Source organism: Lynx rufus, unplaced genomic scaffold, assembly GCF_022079265.1.
Source record: "Lynx rufus isolate CCGP_SWC_20201006 ecotype Redwood Valley unplaced genomic scaffold, mLynRuf1.p SCAF_14, whole genome shotgun sequence".
NCBI classification, from domain to species: domain Eukaryota; kingdom Metazoa; phylum Chordata; class Mammalia; order Carnivora; family Felidae; genus Lynx; species Lynx rufus.
Genome location: NW_025814828.1, coordinates 15860779 through 15882626, shown reverse-complemented (window position 1 = coordinate 15882626; position 21848 = coordinate 15860779). Strand labels below are relative to the sequence as shown.

Here is a 21848-nt window from a genome sequence, read left to right as displayed (position 1 = left end):
CACTGTTGTGTACATCTTGAGGTCTTGAGGCAGATGAAGGAAGTGTTGGTTTAATGTTGGGCCAAGTAGGTGAGAGACTAAACCTTGCTCAGGCTAGGATGGAAGTGAGAAGGAGGAGGAGGGGATGCTTGTCTCTGGAGAAGAATAAGCTGGTGTGGATGGAGTTGAGGCTCCGTTGACCGCCCTGCATGCTGGTACTAGGCATCTAGGATGGGAAGGTTGGCTAGCAAAGTTGATGTTGGACTGAGTATATCAGTCACATTTGCATGTAAGCGTTTTGTCCCCACCCCCACTCCCCTCCACCAAGAGATACAGGAAGGGCCTCCCTACCCCATTCTGGTCTTTCCCCAGGTTTTTCCCCATTCTGAAGGGGGATGAGGTGGTTAATGGGCCCCAGAAGACATTGGAGCCCATATGCTGCTCTAAGGAAAGGGATGCCGCATGGGTGGAGGAACAACATGAAAAACCATAGTAAGGATTGAAGGAAGGTAACCCAGTGACACAAGTTTACCTACCTATGATGGGTACCGTTCACCTGGAGGCAAAATAAGCTATGAGTGGAGATATTTTTGTGATAACACAAACCTGCTACCTCACTGTTAGGTATCACAAAAACTAAGGTTTCCTACCCCACTAATATTTCTTGTATACATTTTTAAAAATCAAAAATTAATTGAGAGAAGTTTCACTTTCATTATTATCTTTCACCCTAGCTTCTCTTAATGTCTCTTAAGGATCCTAGTATAAGAAGATGAACATTCTGTTTCAGGTTGGTGTGCATAGGTTTTTGTCTTCCAGTGGGTCCCTAAGCAGCTCTGTGACATTGGGCAGATCACTGGGCCATGCCTTTTGGGGCCCATATTAACCTGCAGTTCCTCCTGGCTCTACAACTTTGCTCCCATTGGCCATGTGTTGGTAACTATTGAAGCTGGGTTGACAGGCTCATCATAGGATTCTCTGAACTTTGGTATATATTTGAAATTTTATATTATAAAAAAGTGAAATACTTAAAATTTAAATTGGTCTAAATTAAGTTATAATTTTAAAATAAAAAGTTAGCCAAGAATGTTTAAAAAACACAGTTAAATTGGCCTCAGTTAGAATTTTCAAGTCTGTCATCTTTTTAGCTGAAACTCTCATTTCACATTGTCCAAGTTGTTTTCCACTTATCATTCATTCATTGAGCAGGTAATTTTTTTGAGGACCTACCTTCTGTGAGACAGCCTGTTAGGGTACTCTCAGACTATAAATCGGCATAGGATTGGATTTCTTCTCCACTGATCTACTAGACAATAGGGTGATGTTGGTAATACCATGACGCAGTGAATGACACACAAGGTGGGACTCAGATGATCCCAAGCTGGAGGATTCTGAGAAGGCTTCTTTTAGGAGTTGTTGGCACGTGAGCTAGGCTTCAAAGGTTTTCAACATTTGAAAAGGGAGATGAGATGAAAGACATTTTATTTTATTTTATTTTATTTGTTTTGAGAGAAGGGGAGGGGCAGAGAGGGAGAGAGAGAGAGAGAGAGAGAGAGAGAGAGAGAGAGAAATGCTCAAGCAGGCTGCACACTGTCCACACAGAGACCGTGCGGAGCCTGACGTGGGGCTCGAACCCACAAACAGTGGTACCATGACCTGAGCTGAAACCAAGAGTCGGATGCTTAACCAACTGAGCCACCCAGTCACCCCGAGATGAAAGACATTTTATAAGTTAACAAAGACAGAAAGCACACAGGAACTTTGAGCTGTGGTTCCAAGCAGTAAGTGAAAGGGAATAGAGGGACGGGAGGCTGCAAAGGTAAGACTGCTACACTGCCTGATTTGACAGGATTAGCTGATGATCAGAGAGGGCAGGAAGCAGTTCTGGCTGCTGCAAGACTGCCTTGGAAGACACCTGTGAGGTGACTTGGAAGGACACTAGGGTTGGGGAGGCCAGTTAGGGTACTTATGAAAAGATAATGAGATGCTGAATTAAGGGAATTAGCAGTCTCCCTAACCCTTTACCCTCAATTCCAGAAAAGCTAAATGTCTTCTCAGGAAGACAGGAGCAAATGAATAATTGGGAAAGTGCTTTATAAACTCTAGGATGTCATACAAAATGTTAGTTCTTAGGAGAAAACTGAGAAAGGAAAACTTGATATGTGTCCCATGCACATTGTTGTATATTTAAAACTTCCAGAAGACAGGGGATTATCCATTAGTTTTGGTTGTTGTTGGGCTTTTTGTAATTATTGTTTTGCCATGCAGTTGTGTTTTTTAATGGACATTAACTGTGTACAAAGGAAATTAAGGTTTAATGTAGCTTTTTATGTTTTCCTCGTTATTATGCACAACACTCAGAACGTCGGAGGAAATATCCTTAGAGGAAAAGAAAAACGAGTGGGGTGTGGGGGAGAAAAGAGAGGAGCCTGGAAGATTTCATCAGACCAGTATCAGAAATAGTACTAGAATACAGGTGTTTGGCTATATTTTAATTTTTAAAACTGTCTAAAATGCATCTCAAATGAGAACATTTGGTCTTTTCAGTTTAACTACTTGTATTGGGAATATTTCTTGAAGTCATTAACTTTTTAATCAATATCTGTCTTAGGAAAAAGTAAGAAAGGAAAATGTGAACCAAGAGGTGATGAAATGTACAAATGTAAATGCCTAGAACATTTTGTGTTCCCCAGTTTCGGGAAGCCTTTTCTTATAGCAAAACTCTAATTGTTTTTAAGAGTAAAATTTCAGTTTTAATATTTCCTAGGAAATGACAATTTTAACATTTTTTAGTTAAAAATCTTGCAGGATAAATTAATAGCAAATGTAAACACTAAAATTTCAGGAATTAAATATAGCTGTAAAGTATACCATAGCACTTCTAGGGATTGAGAGTTGGGCATGGAGTTATACCAGTAATTAACTTATAATAAGTTACAAGTAAATTTTATTTTATTTTTAATGTTTTTTATTTATTTTTGAGAGAGAGAATGGGAGTGGGGCAGAGAGAGGGAGGGAGACAGAATCCGAAGCAGGCTCCAGGCTCTGAACTGTCAGCACAGAGCCCAACGCGGGGCTCAAACTCACAAACCAGGAGATCATGACCTGAGCCGAAGTTACACACTTAACCGACTGAGCCATCCACGTGCCCCATCAAGTAAATTTTAATAATTACTTGGTGGAAAACTGGAAACCGTTATCAACTAGTTTCCTCATGGGAGAAACTGAGTCTGCAATACAAAATGTGATCAATTGATTTCCCCTTATGGACAGACCATTTTTATAGTTCTATTTGAACATCTTACTTTTCGCCTGTAAAGTGTTTTATTTAAAAAATTTTTTTTCAATGTTTATTTATTTTTGAGATACACAGAGTGTGGATCGGGGAGGGGCAGAGAGCGAAGGAGACACAGAATCCGAAGCAGGCTCCAGGTTCCGAGCTGTCAGCACAGAGTCTGACGCAGGCTTGAACTCACAGACAGTGAGATCATGACCTGAGCCGAAGTTGGACTCTTAACCCACTGAGCCACCCAGGCGCCCCTCTCCTGTAAAATATTTTTAAAAGCAATTTTGGGGGGGTATGGAACAGGCTTTTTGTACCGTGAAACACAGCATTTGTAATTCTTTGCTAGTAGAGGTTGTTATAGGGCCATTCTAGCTTCCAGTGTTTATCACTAATGTCTCTTAGCTTGTTATCAGATACCCAGTGGGAAGCTTGAAGCAAATTAGGAGGAAAGAAGAGAAATGGCTCTTCTAATGAAAGTCCTTCTGATGAATCAAGGAAACCTTAACAGTGGCATCAGCCTGCTGCATAATCACTTTTCCGGGGTTCTGCTTTGGCAGGGAGTTGTCTTGACAGTGCTGGTTTGAAAGCAGGGAGCATAGGTCATATGGAAGCCTTGCCTCTGATAAGTTAAAAATAGGCACTTAAACCATCTTATGAGAGAAGTTAAAAAATTTGAAGAATATCTGTAAGCCCCTGATTACCCTAGAGCGGTTTTATATATATGGCTGTTAAGTGACTTAAATAAGTAAATCTGTGCATGCATACACCCACATCCCAACATGTATCCATCTGATTGATATTTGTTATATGAAGAGGTATCATTTATTCAGTGGTGCTGCTATTATTTAAAACATATTTCAGGGCTCTCTTTCGGGTTTATCTTCATAGCCTATATAACATACTCATAAATAACCCCAGCACTTGTAAATCTCAATTCTTTGGGTAGTGAATATGATTTTTGGAAAGAGGCAAAAGCTATTTAGAGTTAAATGCAGAGGAGTAAGATGGGTGTAAGCTAATTAGTGCCATTTTGAGTCCAAAATGAGGTATAAATATAAAATAATGAGACATTTTCTTCTGTGACATATAATCTGCCTCCAGGCAAAGAATTTAAGAGTAGTTTTAAGTGAGAGCAGCTTTTTTGGAATTGTTTCCCATTATGACACTTGGAAGGATTATGTTCCTAGGAATACTCAGCCTCTGGGATGTAAACCAAAACAACCAAGACATCCGTTGTCTCAGTGTCATAGCGCCTTCCCCATAGGGCTATTGTAAAGATTAAATCAGATAATGTTCGCAAACAAGTTCTGAGCCCCTGTGTGTGGCTTGCGGTGAGCCCTCAATAATTGTTAGCTGTATGTCATAATCATGACTTGATAATGATGCCTAAAGGTCAAGAGAGCTTGTAATACAAGTTACAAAGATTCAGAAAGCATTAAAGGGTAACATAGCTGAGGTTATATAATAAATGGTAGCATTTCTTTAAGGATACATTTAGGGTGAACACTGTAATCGGTTCTAATGATCATAACTTTGCTAACAACTAAGATTATTTGCTGCCAGTTTAGTGAGATTCTGTAATTGATTCATCTCAACAGAATTTGATTTCAAAATACCAAGTTTCTCATGACTGATACAGAGCTATAAGAATTTTTATGAAGGCAAAGAAGTTATTATGTTTAATAGCAGCTTTTAAAGTGTGGTAGAACTTCAAGATAGTATAAGCTTGCTGGATTTATAATTTTATAGACATTTGGGAGTAGAAAATAATCTAATTGATTATTTTTTTGCACACTGACCTTTGATGCCTTGCTGTATTTTTTTAGGTAAAAATTGTTTAACTTAGAATGTTGAGGATTTTATTATTAAAGTGGCAAATATTTAATGATCTCTGATTGAAAAGGAGAACTCAAACTCATGCATCTGTAGCTATTTTCTCCTGCGCATTATTGCACATGTTTTATGGCATACAGTTTAATGCCTTAATTATAAGAAAAGATAAACATCCTTTTAGTTTTATAGCTATCTTGATTAATTTTTAATAAGTTTTTTTCTCAGTAAAATAGTTTCAAATTTAGTTAAACATTTACAAATTATTCTAGGGTTGCTTCTAGCTATTCCACAGAGAGACAGATGTCACATGATTTGGTTGCTGTTGGCAGGAAAAGTGAGAACTTTCATCCAGTGTTTGAACATCTTGACTCAACTCAGAATACTGAAAACAAACCTACAGGAGAATTTGCTCAGGAAATCATAACTATAATCCATCAAGTTAAAGGTTGGTATATCTTGCACATACATTAGGGATAACACAAAAATAATGTACTGGCTTTTCACAAGGTATAGGTAAATATCTGTGATATAGTAAGAGTAATTAATATTTCATTATAAATTTGATCATTATTAAGGAACTCTTGTAGAGAGTGTAAGGTATTAATTCAAGCCTAGTTCTTCATGTGTTGTTCCAATAACCTGGTACTTTCACTCATAGTAGATTACAATCTGAAAGGGAGACGTTGGCTGCTGCAAGAGACAGGCCTACTGACAGCAGCAAGAAACATTAACTGAAAACCAAACAAGAAGGAGGAAGCAATAAACACCACATATGAAACTTGACAAACTCAAGAACTCTGGAAGTCTAGGTCTTTTGGTGATGTTCTTAAAGCCCCCTGAGGGCATTACTAGGACTTTGTGCCATAAGGATGAATGTGAAGTGATTGAAAGAAGATTCCAGTTCGATTTGGCATACTTGATGACATCAAGGATTTGCATAATAAATACTTTGAATATCTGCAGTAAATTGTTTTGTTTTAGCTTCTGGCCAATTTCCATTAATTGAAAATTTCAGTCAGGTGGAACAACTTACTTCATTGATGCTGCATAATAAAGCAGGCATGGGAATAATAAACTGGAGACCTTCAAGAATTTCAAAATTTTTATTTTCTATTTCTTACTGGACAATTGCACTGATTTTTTTTTTTACCTTCATGAAACATGTTTTGAAAATGAGTTATTTTCTCTGCATCCCTCAAACTAAGGCATATATTTACTTTGAAGCATGCGTTTTGTCTGAAACAGTTCACCTTCTCAGTTCCAGCCCCTCTCACCCAAAGGAAGTATGATTCTTGGCAGAAAGGGAGCTGGTATTGCAGAAAAATCCAGGAGATTGTCCCAGAACAGGAACAGTAAGTTAGGGAAAAGGTTTGCTTAAATACCATTCTGATGGGTTAAGTGTATTCTCTTTCTCTCTATCCTGTTAAAAGCCGTGTAGCATAGCTGATTTCAGAATGTCTTCATGAACTTCAGTTAATGTTAATTAAAGTAGAATGGCAGTAGGACTCTTTCTGGGATATGTAAACAACGTTTAGCGTTTGTTCAGAATTTTCTAATGTTTCAGGGTTGTTCTTGAGTTATTTTTTACTCTAGGCCAACTATAAAACTCTGTACCGTCTTTACTTCCCAGCAGAGTAAGGTCTTATCTGGGAGAAGGAAGGTTCTCACTTTGAGAGAGCCACACTATCTTTTCCCCCCAGCAAATCAGCAGACATGTCCAATAGGAACAGAATCCTTAGGTTCATAAGTCAGACCTTTTTTACTGTTGCTTAGACTTGGGAAACCATGTGAGAGCTACAAATTAGTCTGTGGAGTAAGTTTGGGTCCCACATATTTTCAAGAGAAAACAGGTTGGACGTTTTTTAACAGTCCCTTCTTCCTGTGCTTATATGTAATCTTTTAAGCGGAATCAGTTTTACACTGAGATAAAACTATTTGTTTCCTTTTTCAGCAAATTATTTTCCATCACCTGACATTACTCTACATGAGCGTTTTTCAAAAATGCGAGATACACACGCTGCAGATGTAAATGAAGTTAAATCGAATTCAGATCCAGAAATTCACAGGTAACGACTGATTATTGTATGCCCATTTAACTCATCGGAATAAGCCTCAGAACATATTTGGGAAGGTGCTGCCTTCTGGGCTTGCTGTAGACTCTAGGACAGCATTTCCTACCCAAAAGCAGGACTGACCCAGGCAGGTACTGGGTCAGTGCACTTGGATGGAATAGGTTGTATTAAAGCCATTGATTAGCAGTGTCTAAATGTGGAGGACTTTGACAATCTTTACCTACCTAACTTTGATTCTGCTGTGTCTATAGTAATTGCCTACTGAAGTTATCACTGGAAGAATGAAAGACAATTGTCGAGCCATTGAAATCATGGGTTGCTTCATGTGGTCAGAAATGGCTGTTCTGAGGGCAGCCGGATGAAAACCTATGCCTTCTTCTGCTGGCACCTGTCTGAGCAGGTGGTGTGCCCTGTCTTGCGAGCTGAGCTGAATCAATGTTAGAATGAAGTAGATCACCGGAGCAAAGTTTAAGGTTACCCAGGCTAGTGATTTGAGAACCGCTAAGGCATCACTGTGATGTTGTTCACAGGATATGTATGTCCTGGGAGACTGACATGTACATGAAAACCCACCTGGTAGCACGTTTCTTTTGCATCCTCCAGGACATACCAGTTTTATTTCAAATTCCATTCCGTAGTAATGGAATCAAGGTATCAGTGTATAAACATAATTATTTAATTGTAATATGCCTTTATTATTTTAGGAGAATAGATATGTCTTTGGCTGAGCTTCAGAATAAACAAACAATGGTATATGAATCAGAACAGGTAAGTGAATACAATTTTTGATGAAAGACTGTCCTATTGTTGGCATATTGATGGAAAAGGGAACTGGTAATTGGGAGTAAAAAAAAAGGAGTTAAAGTAGATGAGAAAGAAGGATTGAGACTCAGGAACCTGAAATTTACAAAGCTCTCCAAGTGATTCTAACTTGGCCAGGTTGTAGAGAGAACACTGACAAAAGACAAAAATATTCCCTAAGAGAGACAATCCCTAAGGGTAACAGCTTTGTAAAATGGACATATAGTTACAATGTTTAATATTCCTTCCAAAACTTAACACTGTAAGGCTTGTGGAAAGTATATTTGATACCTACATTTTTTCCAAAGCAGTCACGTGGAGTATTTTTTTTAAATTGTATGTGGAATGAATGCAGAGGAACTTACTTTCATTTGATATTGTCCTTCTGCTTACTGTAGAATATATGAAAAATTCTGTGGAATATGAACTAGCGAAATAATGGAAGTAATACTGATTTTTTTTATTGCCACACATTGAATTTCTACCCAACATTTCCTCAACCCCCCCCCCATTTCTTTACTAATTAGAAAAACTCTCTTAACTAGTTGGGGGGGAGGGGAAGAAAACTGGCTCTCGTTTTAGAAGTATATCAAGTTCTAAAAGAACTGCTAATTTATTCATTGAGAGTAAAATGTTTTTGTAGAGGAAGGATTTTAATACACTTCTGATAGAATATGTAATTTTTTTCACTTGTGAATGGTTACAGTTTTTATTGAACTTATAGAGATAGCATTTATTGAATAAATGCTATTTTCAGAAAATTTCTATTCATCAAAATACTGTAATCAACCCATAGGAAATTTGAAAAATCACCTCTAATTCAACCACTTAACACAAAATATCATTTGATCATCTTTTCTTGTAGTCTTACATCTGGCATTTTAACGTAGCCACTATCATAAGAAATGTAGTTTTAGAGGCTCTTCTTTTTACTTAATAATACTGCTTTTATGTAAAATCTCTGAGCTCCCCCATGACTTTTTATGATTGAGGCTTTTTAAGTTTTAATTAACTTTTCTCAGTAATTGTGGGTTTTTTTCACGTTGACTTCCACATAGTCTACATTAACCATAATTCAAATGCTTGTACATTATTACTTTGACTTAAATTTACCATAAAATCATTCTCCCCTTCTCCTTTAAATTTATTTTACATTTAAGTTGCTCTTATTTTTTGATGATTTTTAATATAGCACTTTGGATATATTTGGGTAGATAGCCTTTTCTTTGGGATAGACCCTCAGAAGTGGGATTCCTGGTTCATTGTTATGAACTTTTCTGTCTGTGCATTGTCAATTGTGTCTCAAAATATTTTAATCAATTTACACTACCATTAGGATGAATATAAGGTAACTTATTTAGGACTTTTACTTAAGGTTCTTATTAGATACGGTCTTTGTGCAACTAACAGTAATGTGAATGGTTTGTCTTCTGTCAAAATTCCTCAGACTCTGGTCAAAATAATAGACCCAAATGACCTACGACATGACATTGAAAGAAGGAGAAAAGAACGGTTACAGAATGAAGATGAGCACATTTTTCACATAGCTAGTGCTGCAGAGAGGTAATCAGTAGATGAAAAACATCCTATTATCAGGGAGCTTTTGGTTTTAGCATATTTTTCAATTTTTGTGTGTGATGATTTTCATTTTAGTGTAGGGATTTGATCCTTCAAATCTATTTTATATGTTTAAGTGAAATCTATTAAAATGTTTCAAAGCTATTCAGTGATCATCGTATTCTGTTTGACTGAAACAACAAAAACTAAGGGGTAGGTGAGTATATGAGGTCTTTGTAATTCTAGAAAAGAGTGTAATGGCTCTTTGAATGTTAGCAGGCACCAGGACCTGCAAGTTTATGGACTTGCATGTAACAGTTTATGGACTGTTTGGCTCAATCTCTTTGAAACTCTGACACGTTCTGCCCTTTAGATTCTGGTACTCTCTGAATATTACAGAATTTCCTGAGGTCAGTACAATTCTCTTTTAGAACTCTTCGTGGATGTCTGTCCATGAAGCAGAGGCAGGGGTATTAGAAAATGGAGGAGATAGGAGTTGGAATCCCACCTCTGCCATTTGACAAGCTGCATGCTCGTAGGCAAACTGGCTTAGTTTCTGGAGCCTTCTCCTCTATAAAATGAGAAGAACTAATTTATGATGTGGACAGGTTAGAAATATTAAATGAACTGCCACATGCGAAGTACTTATGCCGTGTATGGCAAATTGATTGTCAGTACATTGTTGTTTTTCTTTCCCAACTCTGTACTTTTTTGGGGGCTCTGAGTATTTTTAGATTGACCCCAGTTTATGTCTAGTTCTAAAAACTATGTGGAATTCGTGGCAACCCTGGGACCCCATATGATTATGAGGTATAATTGAAGAGGACAAAATTTCCAGTTCACCCAAGGGTCTTCAAACCGTTTGGATCTCTTAGAAAGTAGGAATGTATGAATAGGAAGGGCCAGTGCTAATTCCATTTCCATATTCCTTAGTGTCAAATTGACTAGACTTTTACGTCAAGTCTGTGGCTAACTTGGTCTTAGTCAAAATACATGGAGCTTGTTTAAAACTGGACGTTATGCTGACAATAAGTTTGGGACTAATTAAAAGATAGCAAACTGTGTGTTGGGGCATATAAAACAACTGAAAATAAAATCATTAAAATCTCGTCCCTTGCTAGGTGAAAGTCTCCAGTTTCTTAATATGACATGGTATGACTGTGCTCTTTAGTGACACAAGCTCCTGTCATGCTTGTCTTGACTCAGCAAGTGTAAGAAACTCAGTGTGCCAGGAAAGAGGATTTTAAAAACAGATTTAAGATAATCAGCATTTTATAAAAACCATGCTTTAATGCTTTAGAATATATCTTCCCCCTTTGAGATGAGAAAGGGCTCGAGCACTGGAGTTACACCTAAATTCAACACCTGGCTCTGTAGACACCTAGCTATGTGACTGATCTTAGGCAAGTTATTTAATCTTTGTTTCCTCATATGTAAACTAGAGGTGAGAATTACACTTACCTCACGGCGGTGGTGAAGATTAACTAAAGCGACGGGTGTGAGGTGCAGAGTAGCTCATCAGCATTAAGTATTATGATGTTAGCTTTGGAGGCTATGTAGAGCATGCCAAGACGTCTTTCTGCAGAATGTCTTTTGCTGGCTGTGTTGGAATATTTTATTTTTATTGGATGGCTGGTGCGGCATAGGGGAGCCGTGAGGGTTTGGTTTTTTGTAATTGAGCTATTACTTGCCATAACATTCACCCTTTGAAAGTAAAAAATTTAGTAGTTTTTAGTATATTCACGAAGCTCTGCAGTTGTCACCACTGTCTAATTCCAAAACATTTTCATCACTCCAAAAAGAAGCCCTGTAAGCATTAGTTGTCATTCCCTATTTCTCCTCCCCCCTAGCCCCTGGCAGCCACTTTCTGTCTCTGTGGATTGTCCTTTTCTTGATGTTTCATATAAATGCAGTCATATAACGTGAGGCCTTGCGTGACTGACTTCTTTCATGTAGCGTGTTGTTTGCAGCACTCCTGCGTGTCATAGCATGAATATTCCTTTTATGGCCGAGTGATAGTCCATTGTATGTATGGATAACCACGTTTTGTTGATCCATTCACCGGGGGCTGGACATTTGGGTTCTTTTCCACTTTTTGGCTGTGGTGAATTATGAGGCTGTGAACGTTCACGTGCAGGTTTTTGTGCAGACCTATGTTTTCACATCTCTTGGGTAGATATACTTAGGATTGGAATTGTTGAGTCATATGATAACTCTGTGTGTAACTTTTTGATGAACTACCATTGTGTTCCACAATGGCTGCCTCATTTTACATCTTCACCAGCAGTGTATGAGGGTTCTAGTTTCTTCACATCCTCACCAGCACTTGTTATTTATTGTTCATCTTTCTTGAAAGGAGTGACTTAGAAAAAAATGATTTAGAACCTTTAACTTTATCCTAATTCGATTTCATTCTTAAAATAAGAAAAAGCATTTGAGTTTATCCTTTTGTCTTAGAAATTCAGTCTTTGAAGTTGACCTCAGTAATATTTTTGCAGAAATCGTTTTAGGCATCTCAGTGTTTAGATTTGTGTAGAAATTCAGAAGAAATGAAATATGAAATCATGAAGCACAAGATGTAGCAATTTCCCACCTGTGTGATCTTTTTGCCCCTCAAACAGTTATATGCAGACTCTGTGTCTGTGTTTCCTCACCACTGTATCCCCACTGCCTTGAACTCAACTCAGAGCTGTTGAATGAGCGAAGACTTTGCAAAGAAGTAGATAGGACAGAGGATACTTACACTGTGACACATTTAAACCTTGATTGCTATTTATTCCCTAATACCTTAGGTAATCTTTCCCAAGCAAGCCTAACACTAAGACATTCTGTCTCGTCTCGAAGACCATGTTCTCTTTTTTTTTCTCCCTACTTCTGACCAATCTCTTACTCTAACATCTCCATGTCTTCTCCTGACCCACTATTTCTCCCTCTTATAACCAGCATTCCTAAGTTCCATACAGTGCTACCAAGGTGTTGTGCTGCAATGTGCATGCATTGGCATGGTGTGTGTGGGATAAAGCAGCTTCAAAATAGAATCGATAGACTTTGAGTGGACGTCAGGCTGCAGAGATTTTCCTTTTAGCTACACGGCGTACAGAAAACATACAGTGAAGAGGTATACACAAAGTCCTTGTCCTTGTCAAGCTTACGGTTTAATGGTAGGAAAAATAAATACCTACATGTTGACGAGTGAAAGGTGAAAATAAGGCAGAAGAAGAAATTTAATAGAACAGAGTGATACGTGTGGTGTGATTTTATCTAGGGTGGTTATGGAATGCACGTAGGATTTCTTTTTTTAATTGAGCAGGGATGTGAATTAAGTGAAGGAGTTAGGGAATTAGTAAGGTTTTTTGAGGGGATAGTATTTTAAGGAGGGAACAACAAAGGCAAAGAGCCTCAGGCAGGATCACGCTTACTCTTGTTTAAGGAATAGAAAGCAAAAAAAAAAAAAAAAAACCAAAAAACAAAAAACAAACAAAACAGAAAGCAGGCCAATGAGGTTATAACCCGGTGGGAAAAGAAGAGAGTAAGTAGATGAGGCCAAACTGCAGAGGACTTTGGAGGACATGAGGACTCAGTATTTTACTTTGAGTGAGATTATGAAACATTTTGGGTTCTAACTCAAGAAGAAATATAATCTCATTTAAATTTTAAAAGATTCACCCCAGTTGCTGGGTAGAGAATGGACTGTAAGAGCAGGAGAAACATTATTTCTTTCTCATGTAGAAAGAGAGTCCAGTCAGGACGTCAGAGCATGGTAGGTAGGGTGGATCCATCAGGAAACCAGCCTCCTTAGATCCTGCTCCTCAGATATCCTCTGCACATGGCGTCTGCCTCATGGTCCAGAATGGGTGTTTGTGCCCAAGCCGTCATGTTCGTCTTCTCGCCTTTTCTTTAAAAACCTCCTGGAATTTTCACATGCCACTTCAGCACCATTGGTCAAAATTTAGTCCCGTGGCCATGCCTTGCTGCAGGCAGTCTGGGAAGTAGTTTCTTCAACGTGCACACTCATTTGCCTGGTCACAAAACAGATATCAAAGGGTTGAAATGTTCTTAATGTGGCAAAATATACATATAATAAATGTTATTATTTTAAGCATTTTTAAGTGTAGAATGCATTGGCATTAAGTACATTCATTGACAGTGTTGTGTAACCATCCACACTATCCACTTCCAGAATCTTTTCATCTTCTCAAACAGAAACTGTACCAACTAAACAGTAACTCCCCATCCTTTCTACTCCCAGCCCCTGATAACCTCTCTTCTTTCCATCTCTGTGAATTTGCCTGTTCTAGGTACCTCATATATATAAGTGGAATCATACAACGATTGTCCTTTTGTGTCTGGCTTATTTCACTTCGGAATATGTTTTCAGCCATGTCATATCATGTGTCAGAATTTCGTTTTTAAAAAACTTTCATTCCTTCTTAAGGCTGACTGACATTCCACTGTATGTGTGTACCCCATTTTATTTGTCCATTTTTCTGTTGATGGATATTTAGTTTGTTTCCATCTTTTGTCTGTTGTGAACAATGCCGTTATGAACATTGGTGGGGTCATCTTTTCAATTATAGCCATCCTAGTGGCTGTAAAATGTTATCTCATCGTGGTTTTGATTTGCATTTCCCTAGTGGCTGATGATGTTGAGGATCTTTTCATGTGCTTTTTGTGTGTCTTCTTTGGAGAAATACCTATTCAAATCCTTTGCCCGTATTTTAAATTGGATTCTTGTATTTTTATTATTGAGATGTAAAGAGTCCTTTATATATACTGGACATTACTCCATTATCAGATATATGCTTTGCAAAGAGGATTTTTTAAAGTCCATTGTTTTCTTAATAAAATTAGTAGTACACGTCAGTGGCAAACATTTGGAAATATAAAGTATACAAATAAAAATATAAGGCATTCTTAATTTCATGAGTCAGAGATGACCACTGTTAATATTTAGTACATTTCCTGTCATTTACTTTTTTCTGGGCATATATGTAGTTTATTTTAAGTAATTAAAATCATCCTCGGGGTGCCTGGCTGGCTCAGGCCCCACGTGAGGCTCGAGACCCCGGCACCGAGAGTCGCATGCTCTACCAACTGAGCCAGCCAGGCGCCCCCCAAAATAATAAACCTTTTTAAAAAATCATCCCAGCTTTGCACCCTTCTCTTTTGACTTACTGTCATACCATGAGCAGTTTGACAGAACATGAGAGTTTGTAACATTTCAAAATACCCTGAGTGGCCGTTCCCTGTCAGGTTTGGGCGTCAAAGCTGGGGCCACAAAATGACCCATCCACAGTGTCTCCTTTTAAGGGATGACACCCTGCTGCATAAGACAGGCACTTGCAAACACGAGCGATACGTGGGAAGACTCCCAAATGCTACGTGTGCACGTAGCAGGGGTACTAGTCCGCTTCAGGAGGTCAGGAAAAGCCTTCCTGGAACAGTGCAGGTGGAGCAAAATCTGGAAGTTGACCTAAGTGGGAGGAAATTACAACGGAAGGAATTATTCCTGCAGACTTGCGGGAGCAGGAGAGACGGTGGTGTGTTAGGAACTGTGGGTCGCTAAATGCTCCCCGTGCTCGGTGTGCATGTTGGGGAGACTGGAACACAGCAGCTGTTGAGATAGCAAGGGCCACAGCAGGCAGGGCCTTGAAGATCATGATGAGGAGTATGGATTTTAACCTGACGTTCAGTGGGGGGGGGGGGGGCCATGGAAGGGATTGAAGCAGGCCGAGACAGTGAGCAGTTTGTTCACCACAGAGCAGGAAGCGTCTGAGGAACACTGTGGGGAGATGTGGGACGTGACAAGGAGAGGACTGCCGGAGGGCTGTGAAAATGAGGCCCCAGGGTCAGAGGGCAATCCCAAGGAAGGACCTTCCGTCCCAGGTCGGGCAGCCTGAGAAGAGGCTTTGGTGGCCTCTGGACATGGTGACGACAGGAGAAGGGAGCTGTCCTTCGCTTCTGTGGCCCAGCAGTGTCAGAAGTCTCAGCTCTGCCAATAGGGGACCCGAGCCAGTCACACTCTTTGTCTCTGGTGCTTTCATGAATAAGAGCCTATCAGGAAGGGGGCGTCCAGTCCTGCCAGAGTCTCAAGAGCAGTGGTTATCGTCCCTCAGAAAACACACATTCTACGTATGGTTTCAGGGGATGACAACCCCTCGGACACCTGTCCTTGGACCCCAGAGTGAGAACCTTGGTCCAAGGAATACTGTTTCCCCCTATTGCTGACTTTCAACTTAGCTCAATAATGTTTGTTGAAAAATAAAGGTTTTAGCCCTGATAACTATCATTTGTAATTTTAGTAGTGATAGATCTTGGAGTCTTTGAGTGTTTTTTTGGTTTGTTTTGTTTTCTTGTTTTGTTTCTTTTTAACTGTTTTGCTGCTTTGATTGTCTCTGAAGGGGGCAATTTAATTTCTCTTTTTTATTTGTTAGATAAAGGTAAACTAATAAAACGTTATTTTCTCTCTTTCATTTTATTAGGAATGATGAGCATTCCAGTTTTTCAGGGTTGAAGAATATTCATGTTGATGAATTCCAAAAACCTATAGGTTTTACAAAATCAAATTTTAGAAAATTTATTCAGAAACCGCACATGGTAAGAATGCAGCTCCGAATTTTTCATTTTGGTACACTCCATTCTCCTCACATATATGTGTATATATAGAGACCACCAGTATCTTTCCATGTTTCTAACTGTTCATTGAGTACGCGTTACAATTCTGTTGTTCATTGTTAGTGTTCTTCTGAATCTTATACTTATTATGAGAGAAGAAATAGTTAATCTCTGATTTAGTAGGATTTTATTTCATTTATTATAGTACTACCTTTCTCAAGATTTTTTGGGTACAACTTTATTAAGGTATAATTTACATACCATAAAACTTTCACCCATTTTAGGTATAAAATTTAATGGTTTTTTTTTTATAAATTTACCAAGATGTGTAACCATCACCATAATCCAGTTTTATAACATTTCATGACCCCAGAAATAGCCCTTGTGCTTTTTTAGTTATTCCCTGTTCCCACCCCTCGTTGACCACTCATCTGTTTTCTGTCTCTAAAGATTTGCCTCTTCATAAGGCAGTTTAAAAAATGTCAGATGAATGGGACGCCTGGGTGGCTCAGTCGGTTAAGCGTCTGACTTCGGCTCAGGTCATGATCTCATGGTCTGTGGGTTTGAGCCCCACATCGGGCTCTGTGCTGACAGCTCAGAGCCTGGAGCCTGCTTCGGATTCTGCATCTCCTTCTGTCTCTGCCCTTCGCCAACTTGCATTCTCTCTCTCTCTCTTTCTCTCTCTCTCAAAAGTAAATAAACATTTTTTAAAAATGTCAGCTGGCTTTTGAAATGAGAGCAAGCGATAGCTAGGAAGTTGGAAGCCAGAGTCTGTTTGTGATGTAATCTCAGAAGTGATGTTCTGTCACTTCTGTCATACGGCCATTTGTAAGACACAAGTCACTAGGTCCAGCTCACACTCAAAGGAAGGGAATGACATAGGGGCCTGGATACTAGAAGGTGGGGAGCATTGGGAGCCTGATCAGAAGCTGTTTGGTACGGTCCTTCTGCTGAGCCCCAATGATTCACATCCTTTCACTTGCAAAATACACCCCTCCCTACCAGGGTCCCCCCAAAGTCTCATCTCATTATATGTATGATTATGCACTTATTCAAATTTATAGACTTGATATAAATTCATGATGACTACTGTGAAAAGAGTTTTATATGAAACTGGAGGAAGAGATAAAGGTGTGAAAGAGGAAGATTTGTGAGAAGTACAGCAAATGGAATAGCCAATGGAATAAATAGAAGGTTATAAGACTTGGGGCTCCTGGGTGGCTCAGTTGGTTGAGCGTCGGACTTCGGCTCAGGTCATGATCTCACTGTTTGTGAGTTCAAGCCCCATGTCGGGCTCTATGCTGACAGCTCAGACCCTGGAGCCTGCTTCCGATTCTGTGTCTCCCTCTCTCTCTGCCCCTCCCCCACTAGCGCTCTCTCTCTCTCTCTCTCTCTCTCTCTCTCAAAAATAAATAAGCATTAAAAAAATTGTTTTTAAAAGAAGGTTATAAGACTTGATTTTGGAAAAAAAGAAACTTCAGAATGGGCCCCGTTGTTTTCTTCTTAGGCAGTGGGAACTCTGTAGCAACTCCAGATAATAATGGATTTGGTTCTCTTCTGGATGCCTGAATAAATACTAAACGTATGGTCATTTTTCTAAAAGTTATGCCTTGTGTTATATAGGAGTATTTTTTAAATCGTTCTCACATTCATAAATTAAACTAGGCCCTCACAGGCTAGCATGGGTTATGTGAAGGAAGATATGTATATGTTCCTACAGCTAAGGTATGTGCTACATGTTTTGTGTTCTCAGTCCTATACATTTAAAATGTGTGTTTTGGGGGCACCTGGGTGGCTCAGTTCGTTGAGCATCCAACTTCAGCTCAGGTCACGATCTCACAGCTTGTGTGTTCGAGCCCGGCATCGGCCTCTGTGCTGACAGTTCAGAGCCTGGAGCCTGCTTCAGATTCTGTCTCCCTCTCTCTGCCCCTCCCCTGCTTGTGCCCTCTCTCTCTCTCCTTCTTTCTCTCTCTCTCTCTCTCTCTCTCTCAAATATAAATAAATATTTTAAATCTTCATTTAAAAAACGTGTTTTTTATTTAAAAATTTTTAAAAATATTTTTATCAAAGTATGTTGACATAGTGTTAAATTAGTTTCAGGTGGACAACACAGTAATTCAACAAATCTGTATGTTATGCTATGTTCAAAAGTGTAGCCACCATCTGTCCCCATACAACATTATTGCCATACCATTGACAATATTCCCTATGCACAGTCATCTCTGTGACTTACTCATTCCATAAGTGGAAGCCTGTATCTCCCATTCCCTTTCATCCATTTTGCCTATCTCCTCACCCCCTCTCCTCTAGCAGCCATCAGTTTGTTCTCTGTTTCCATGGGTCTTTTTCTGCTTTTTTTTGTTTATTCATTTTTTTATATTCCACATATAAGTGAAATCATAAGGTATTTATCTCTCTCTCTGACTCATTTCACTTATTATCATACCCTCTAAGTCCATCCATGTTGTCACAAATGGCAAGATCTCATTCTTTTTTATGGCCACATAATATTCCATCGTATATAGACCACATTTCTTTATCCACTCACGTATCGATGGACACTTAGGTTGCTTCCATATCTTGGCTATTGTAAATAACGCTATAATAAACTGGGGTGCATGTATCTCTTTTTGAACTAGTATTTTCATTTTCTTTGGGTAAATACCTAGTGTTGGAATCACTAGATTATATGGTATTTCTATTTTTCACTTTTGGAGGAATCTCCATACTGTTTTACACAGTGACTACACCAATTTACGTTCCCACAAACAGCGCACGAGGGTTCCTTTTTCTCCATATCCTTGCCAACACTTGTTGTTTCTTGTGTTGTTAATGTTAGCCAGTCTGACAGGTGTGATATGATATATCATTGTAGTTTTGAATTGCATTTCCCTAATGATGAGTGATGTTGAGTATCATTTCAGGTGTCTGTTTGCCATCTGGATGTCTTCTTTGGAAAAATGTGCGTTCAAGTCCTCTGCCCAAAGTTTGAATTTTTTTTAATGCTTTTTTTTTTGTTGAGAGAGAGAGAGACAAAAAGTGAGCAGTGGAGGGACAGAGAGAGAGAGAGAGAGCACCCCAAGCAGGTTCCAAGCTGTCAGCACAGAGCTCTATGCAGGCCTCCATCTTACAAATCTTGAGATCATGACCTGAACAAAAGTCAGGAGTTGGACACTTAACCAATTGAGCCACCCAGGCACCCCCAAAACTCGTATTTTTTAAATGGTAAGATGAAATTTTAAAAATAAACTTTAAAGTATATTGACCCATACTCCTGCTTTTTTCATGCAGAGTTATACCATGCAGGAAAAAGACGTCATTACTCACAAACCCTTTGGAGCTGAGGGAAACCGTCAAAACACAACAAGCTTTAGAAGACCATTTAAGGTATTAAGTGTTATTTTCCATTTAATTCTAGCTTTGGGTTTATGCTTTGAACATAATGTTCTAAGTGTTAGTAAATTAAAAGCTGCTTTTGTGATATTTCAAATAGTGACTATACACTAAGATTGCTGGACATACATTTATAGTTAACTGTAATCAGTTTAATGGTAACCTTTTTCCTCGGAACTTGATTTTCAATTTTTTTTTTTTTACCAGTGGAATCCTTTTTCAAATATTATATGGAAAGCACAAATGCATAAAACAGACACAGATGAAGTGGCTCTAGATGAGGAGGCAGACAAGGTTCAAGACCTTCCCTTTACGCCTGCCCCTTTACCTCTAAGGTGTAAATGCATAGCTCTGTGAACCTTCTCCAAGGTTCACAGACTGAAAAATCCTGCCCATAGGTGTACAACCCTCAGAGGCCTTCTGCATCATCTCAGAAAGATTCTGGTCCAGCAAGCTTTGTTCAAGCCTGTTTCATCACATTCTAATGATTTGTACAGCTATGTCTAATGTGATTGTTTGATTATTCAAAACACCTCATCACACAGATATATGGAATAAGAATTATAGTGTGAAGTGCTGTATTTCTCTCCTTGTTCTCAGAAGTTGACATGCTTTTAAATCCATTTTGACTAAATTTCCTGCTTATGTAATAGGTACATCATTAATATTTTTAACTCTATAGCGTCTTTTCCCCTCCCCCTTGAAAGAAAGGAAAATAATCTAGGTTTTTTGGTGAAAGTAGCAGGCAGACCTGATAGACTGGTTAGCTCATTCGGAGGAAGTTAATATTAGCATAAAGGTAGTATAAACTGTCCCCAAACCATAGACTAGGAGGTAGTTATGAGTGGTCCTCTTTTAATGCCTGGCTTGTTGAGAGGCATAATTCTAGATGTCCAAAGATTGTTTTCATTTGCAGTAACACAATTTGAAAGCATTGTGTAGGTAACATTTTTAGCCAGTGTTTCATGTACCTAAAAACAGGTGACATTAGGTTTTTTCAAAAATATTCTATGGCAGTGGCCATAGAATATGTAAACATGTTTTACACCATCTTTTAGTATCTTGACTAATGAGCCATAAAACCAACTGAAAATGTGATGTCTGTTTAACTTCGAGGCAGTATAACTGGGCTGTCCCGTATGAGTGCTTCCTAGGCTTCCTACATGTTTTTCTTCTCATTGGTCAGATATAGTTGATTGTAGTATTTTTCTAAGATTGTTGCAAGGCCTATTTCCTGTTACCCTTTCTTCTTAAGGGAAATTCTTAAATGTTAATTATTTTTAAATGTTTTTCAAAATATATGCAATAAAAACCTTTTGACCAATCGTTTAAAGCTGTGTAATGTTACATGATTGTTTAGAAGTTCATAATTCTTTACAGTCAAATAGAGAGAAGTAATCCTTTCTAAGAAAAGGAACCATTTCATGAAAATTTGTTTTTTACAGGAGTTAGACTAATTCAAAGCCAGATAGTAATCACTTTGTTAGATATGTAAAAACGGACAGTGTAAATTTCAAGATTAGCTCTTATATGTTAAGTTTGTGCAAATAGTTTTAATGAAAGAGTTGTGTCTCATTATAATTCTTTTTTACCTGAATTTTCTGTAGGCTTAAGAAAATAATTGGAAAATAGGCCTGGCATAAATGCTTTTTTAAATAAACTATTATGCTTCATTATGCACAACATACCCATTTGTTCATTAATTGTGGAAACAGGGTTATATTTGGGTTTGATAATTATTCTGTTATAATATACCATTTGTACATTCACCACAGGGAAATCAAACAAATATTCCTTGTCCTCTTATGTGTCTTATAATACTGGGCATTATGCAGATCAGGAAATGGTCTTTTTCAGTGTAAACTCTTACCATGAAAACATTTGCTGTAATGGGATTTTTATGGTAAAGAAAGATTGACTTTTGAAGGTACTGACAGGAATAAAGAGAGTTTTTTTATTTTTTTTTTCTTTAAAGTTTATTTATTTTGAGATGAGAGAGAGAGAGAAAGAGAGACAGAAAGCTGGAGAGGGGAAGAGAGAGGAAGAGAGAATCCCAAGCAGCACCAAGCCTGACATGGGGTTCAGTCTTATGAATCGTGAGATCATGACCCGAGCCAAAATCAAGAGTTGGACGCCCAACCCACTGAGCCCCCAGGCGCCCCTAGAGAGTTTTTGATTCTTAAATAGATGTTGATACTTAATGTCCTCCCCCAATTGGGGATTTAATATATTACACTGTGAATCAGAAGGATAATTTTAGAAGCCTTTTTTAAATGTTTTGTTTATTTTTGAGAGAGAAAGAGATAGGCAGG

The 21848-nt window shown here is 38.4% G+C and overlaps 1 protein-coding gene across 8 annotated transcripts in view; it reads left to right on the top strand.

Annotated features, from left to right (window-relative positions):
• The window catches only part of BCLAF3 (BCLAF1 and THRAP3 family member 3), a 56323-nt gene that overhangs the window by 22467 nt on the left and 12008 nt on the right, over positions 1–21848 (top strand). For 7 of the 8 annotated variants that reach the window (XM_047075982.1, XM_047075980.1, XM_047075983.1 and 4 more), the window contains 6 exons: positions 5368–5543; positions 7050–7164; positions 7875–7938; positions 9419–9534; positions 16011–16125; positions 19435–19530. In XM_047075982.1, coding sequence (XP_046931938.1) covers positions 5368–5543; positions 7050–7164; positions 7875–7938; positions 9419–9534; positions 16011–16125; positions 19435–19530 — 682 coding nt within the window. The remainder of the gene's footprint in view (positions 1–5367; positions 5544–7049; positions 7165–7874; positions 7939–9418; positions 9535–16010; positions 16126–19434; positions 19531–21848) is intronic. The other variant, XM_047075984.1, reaches the window with a different exon arrangement.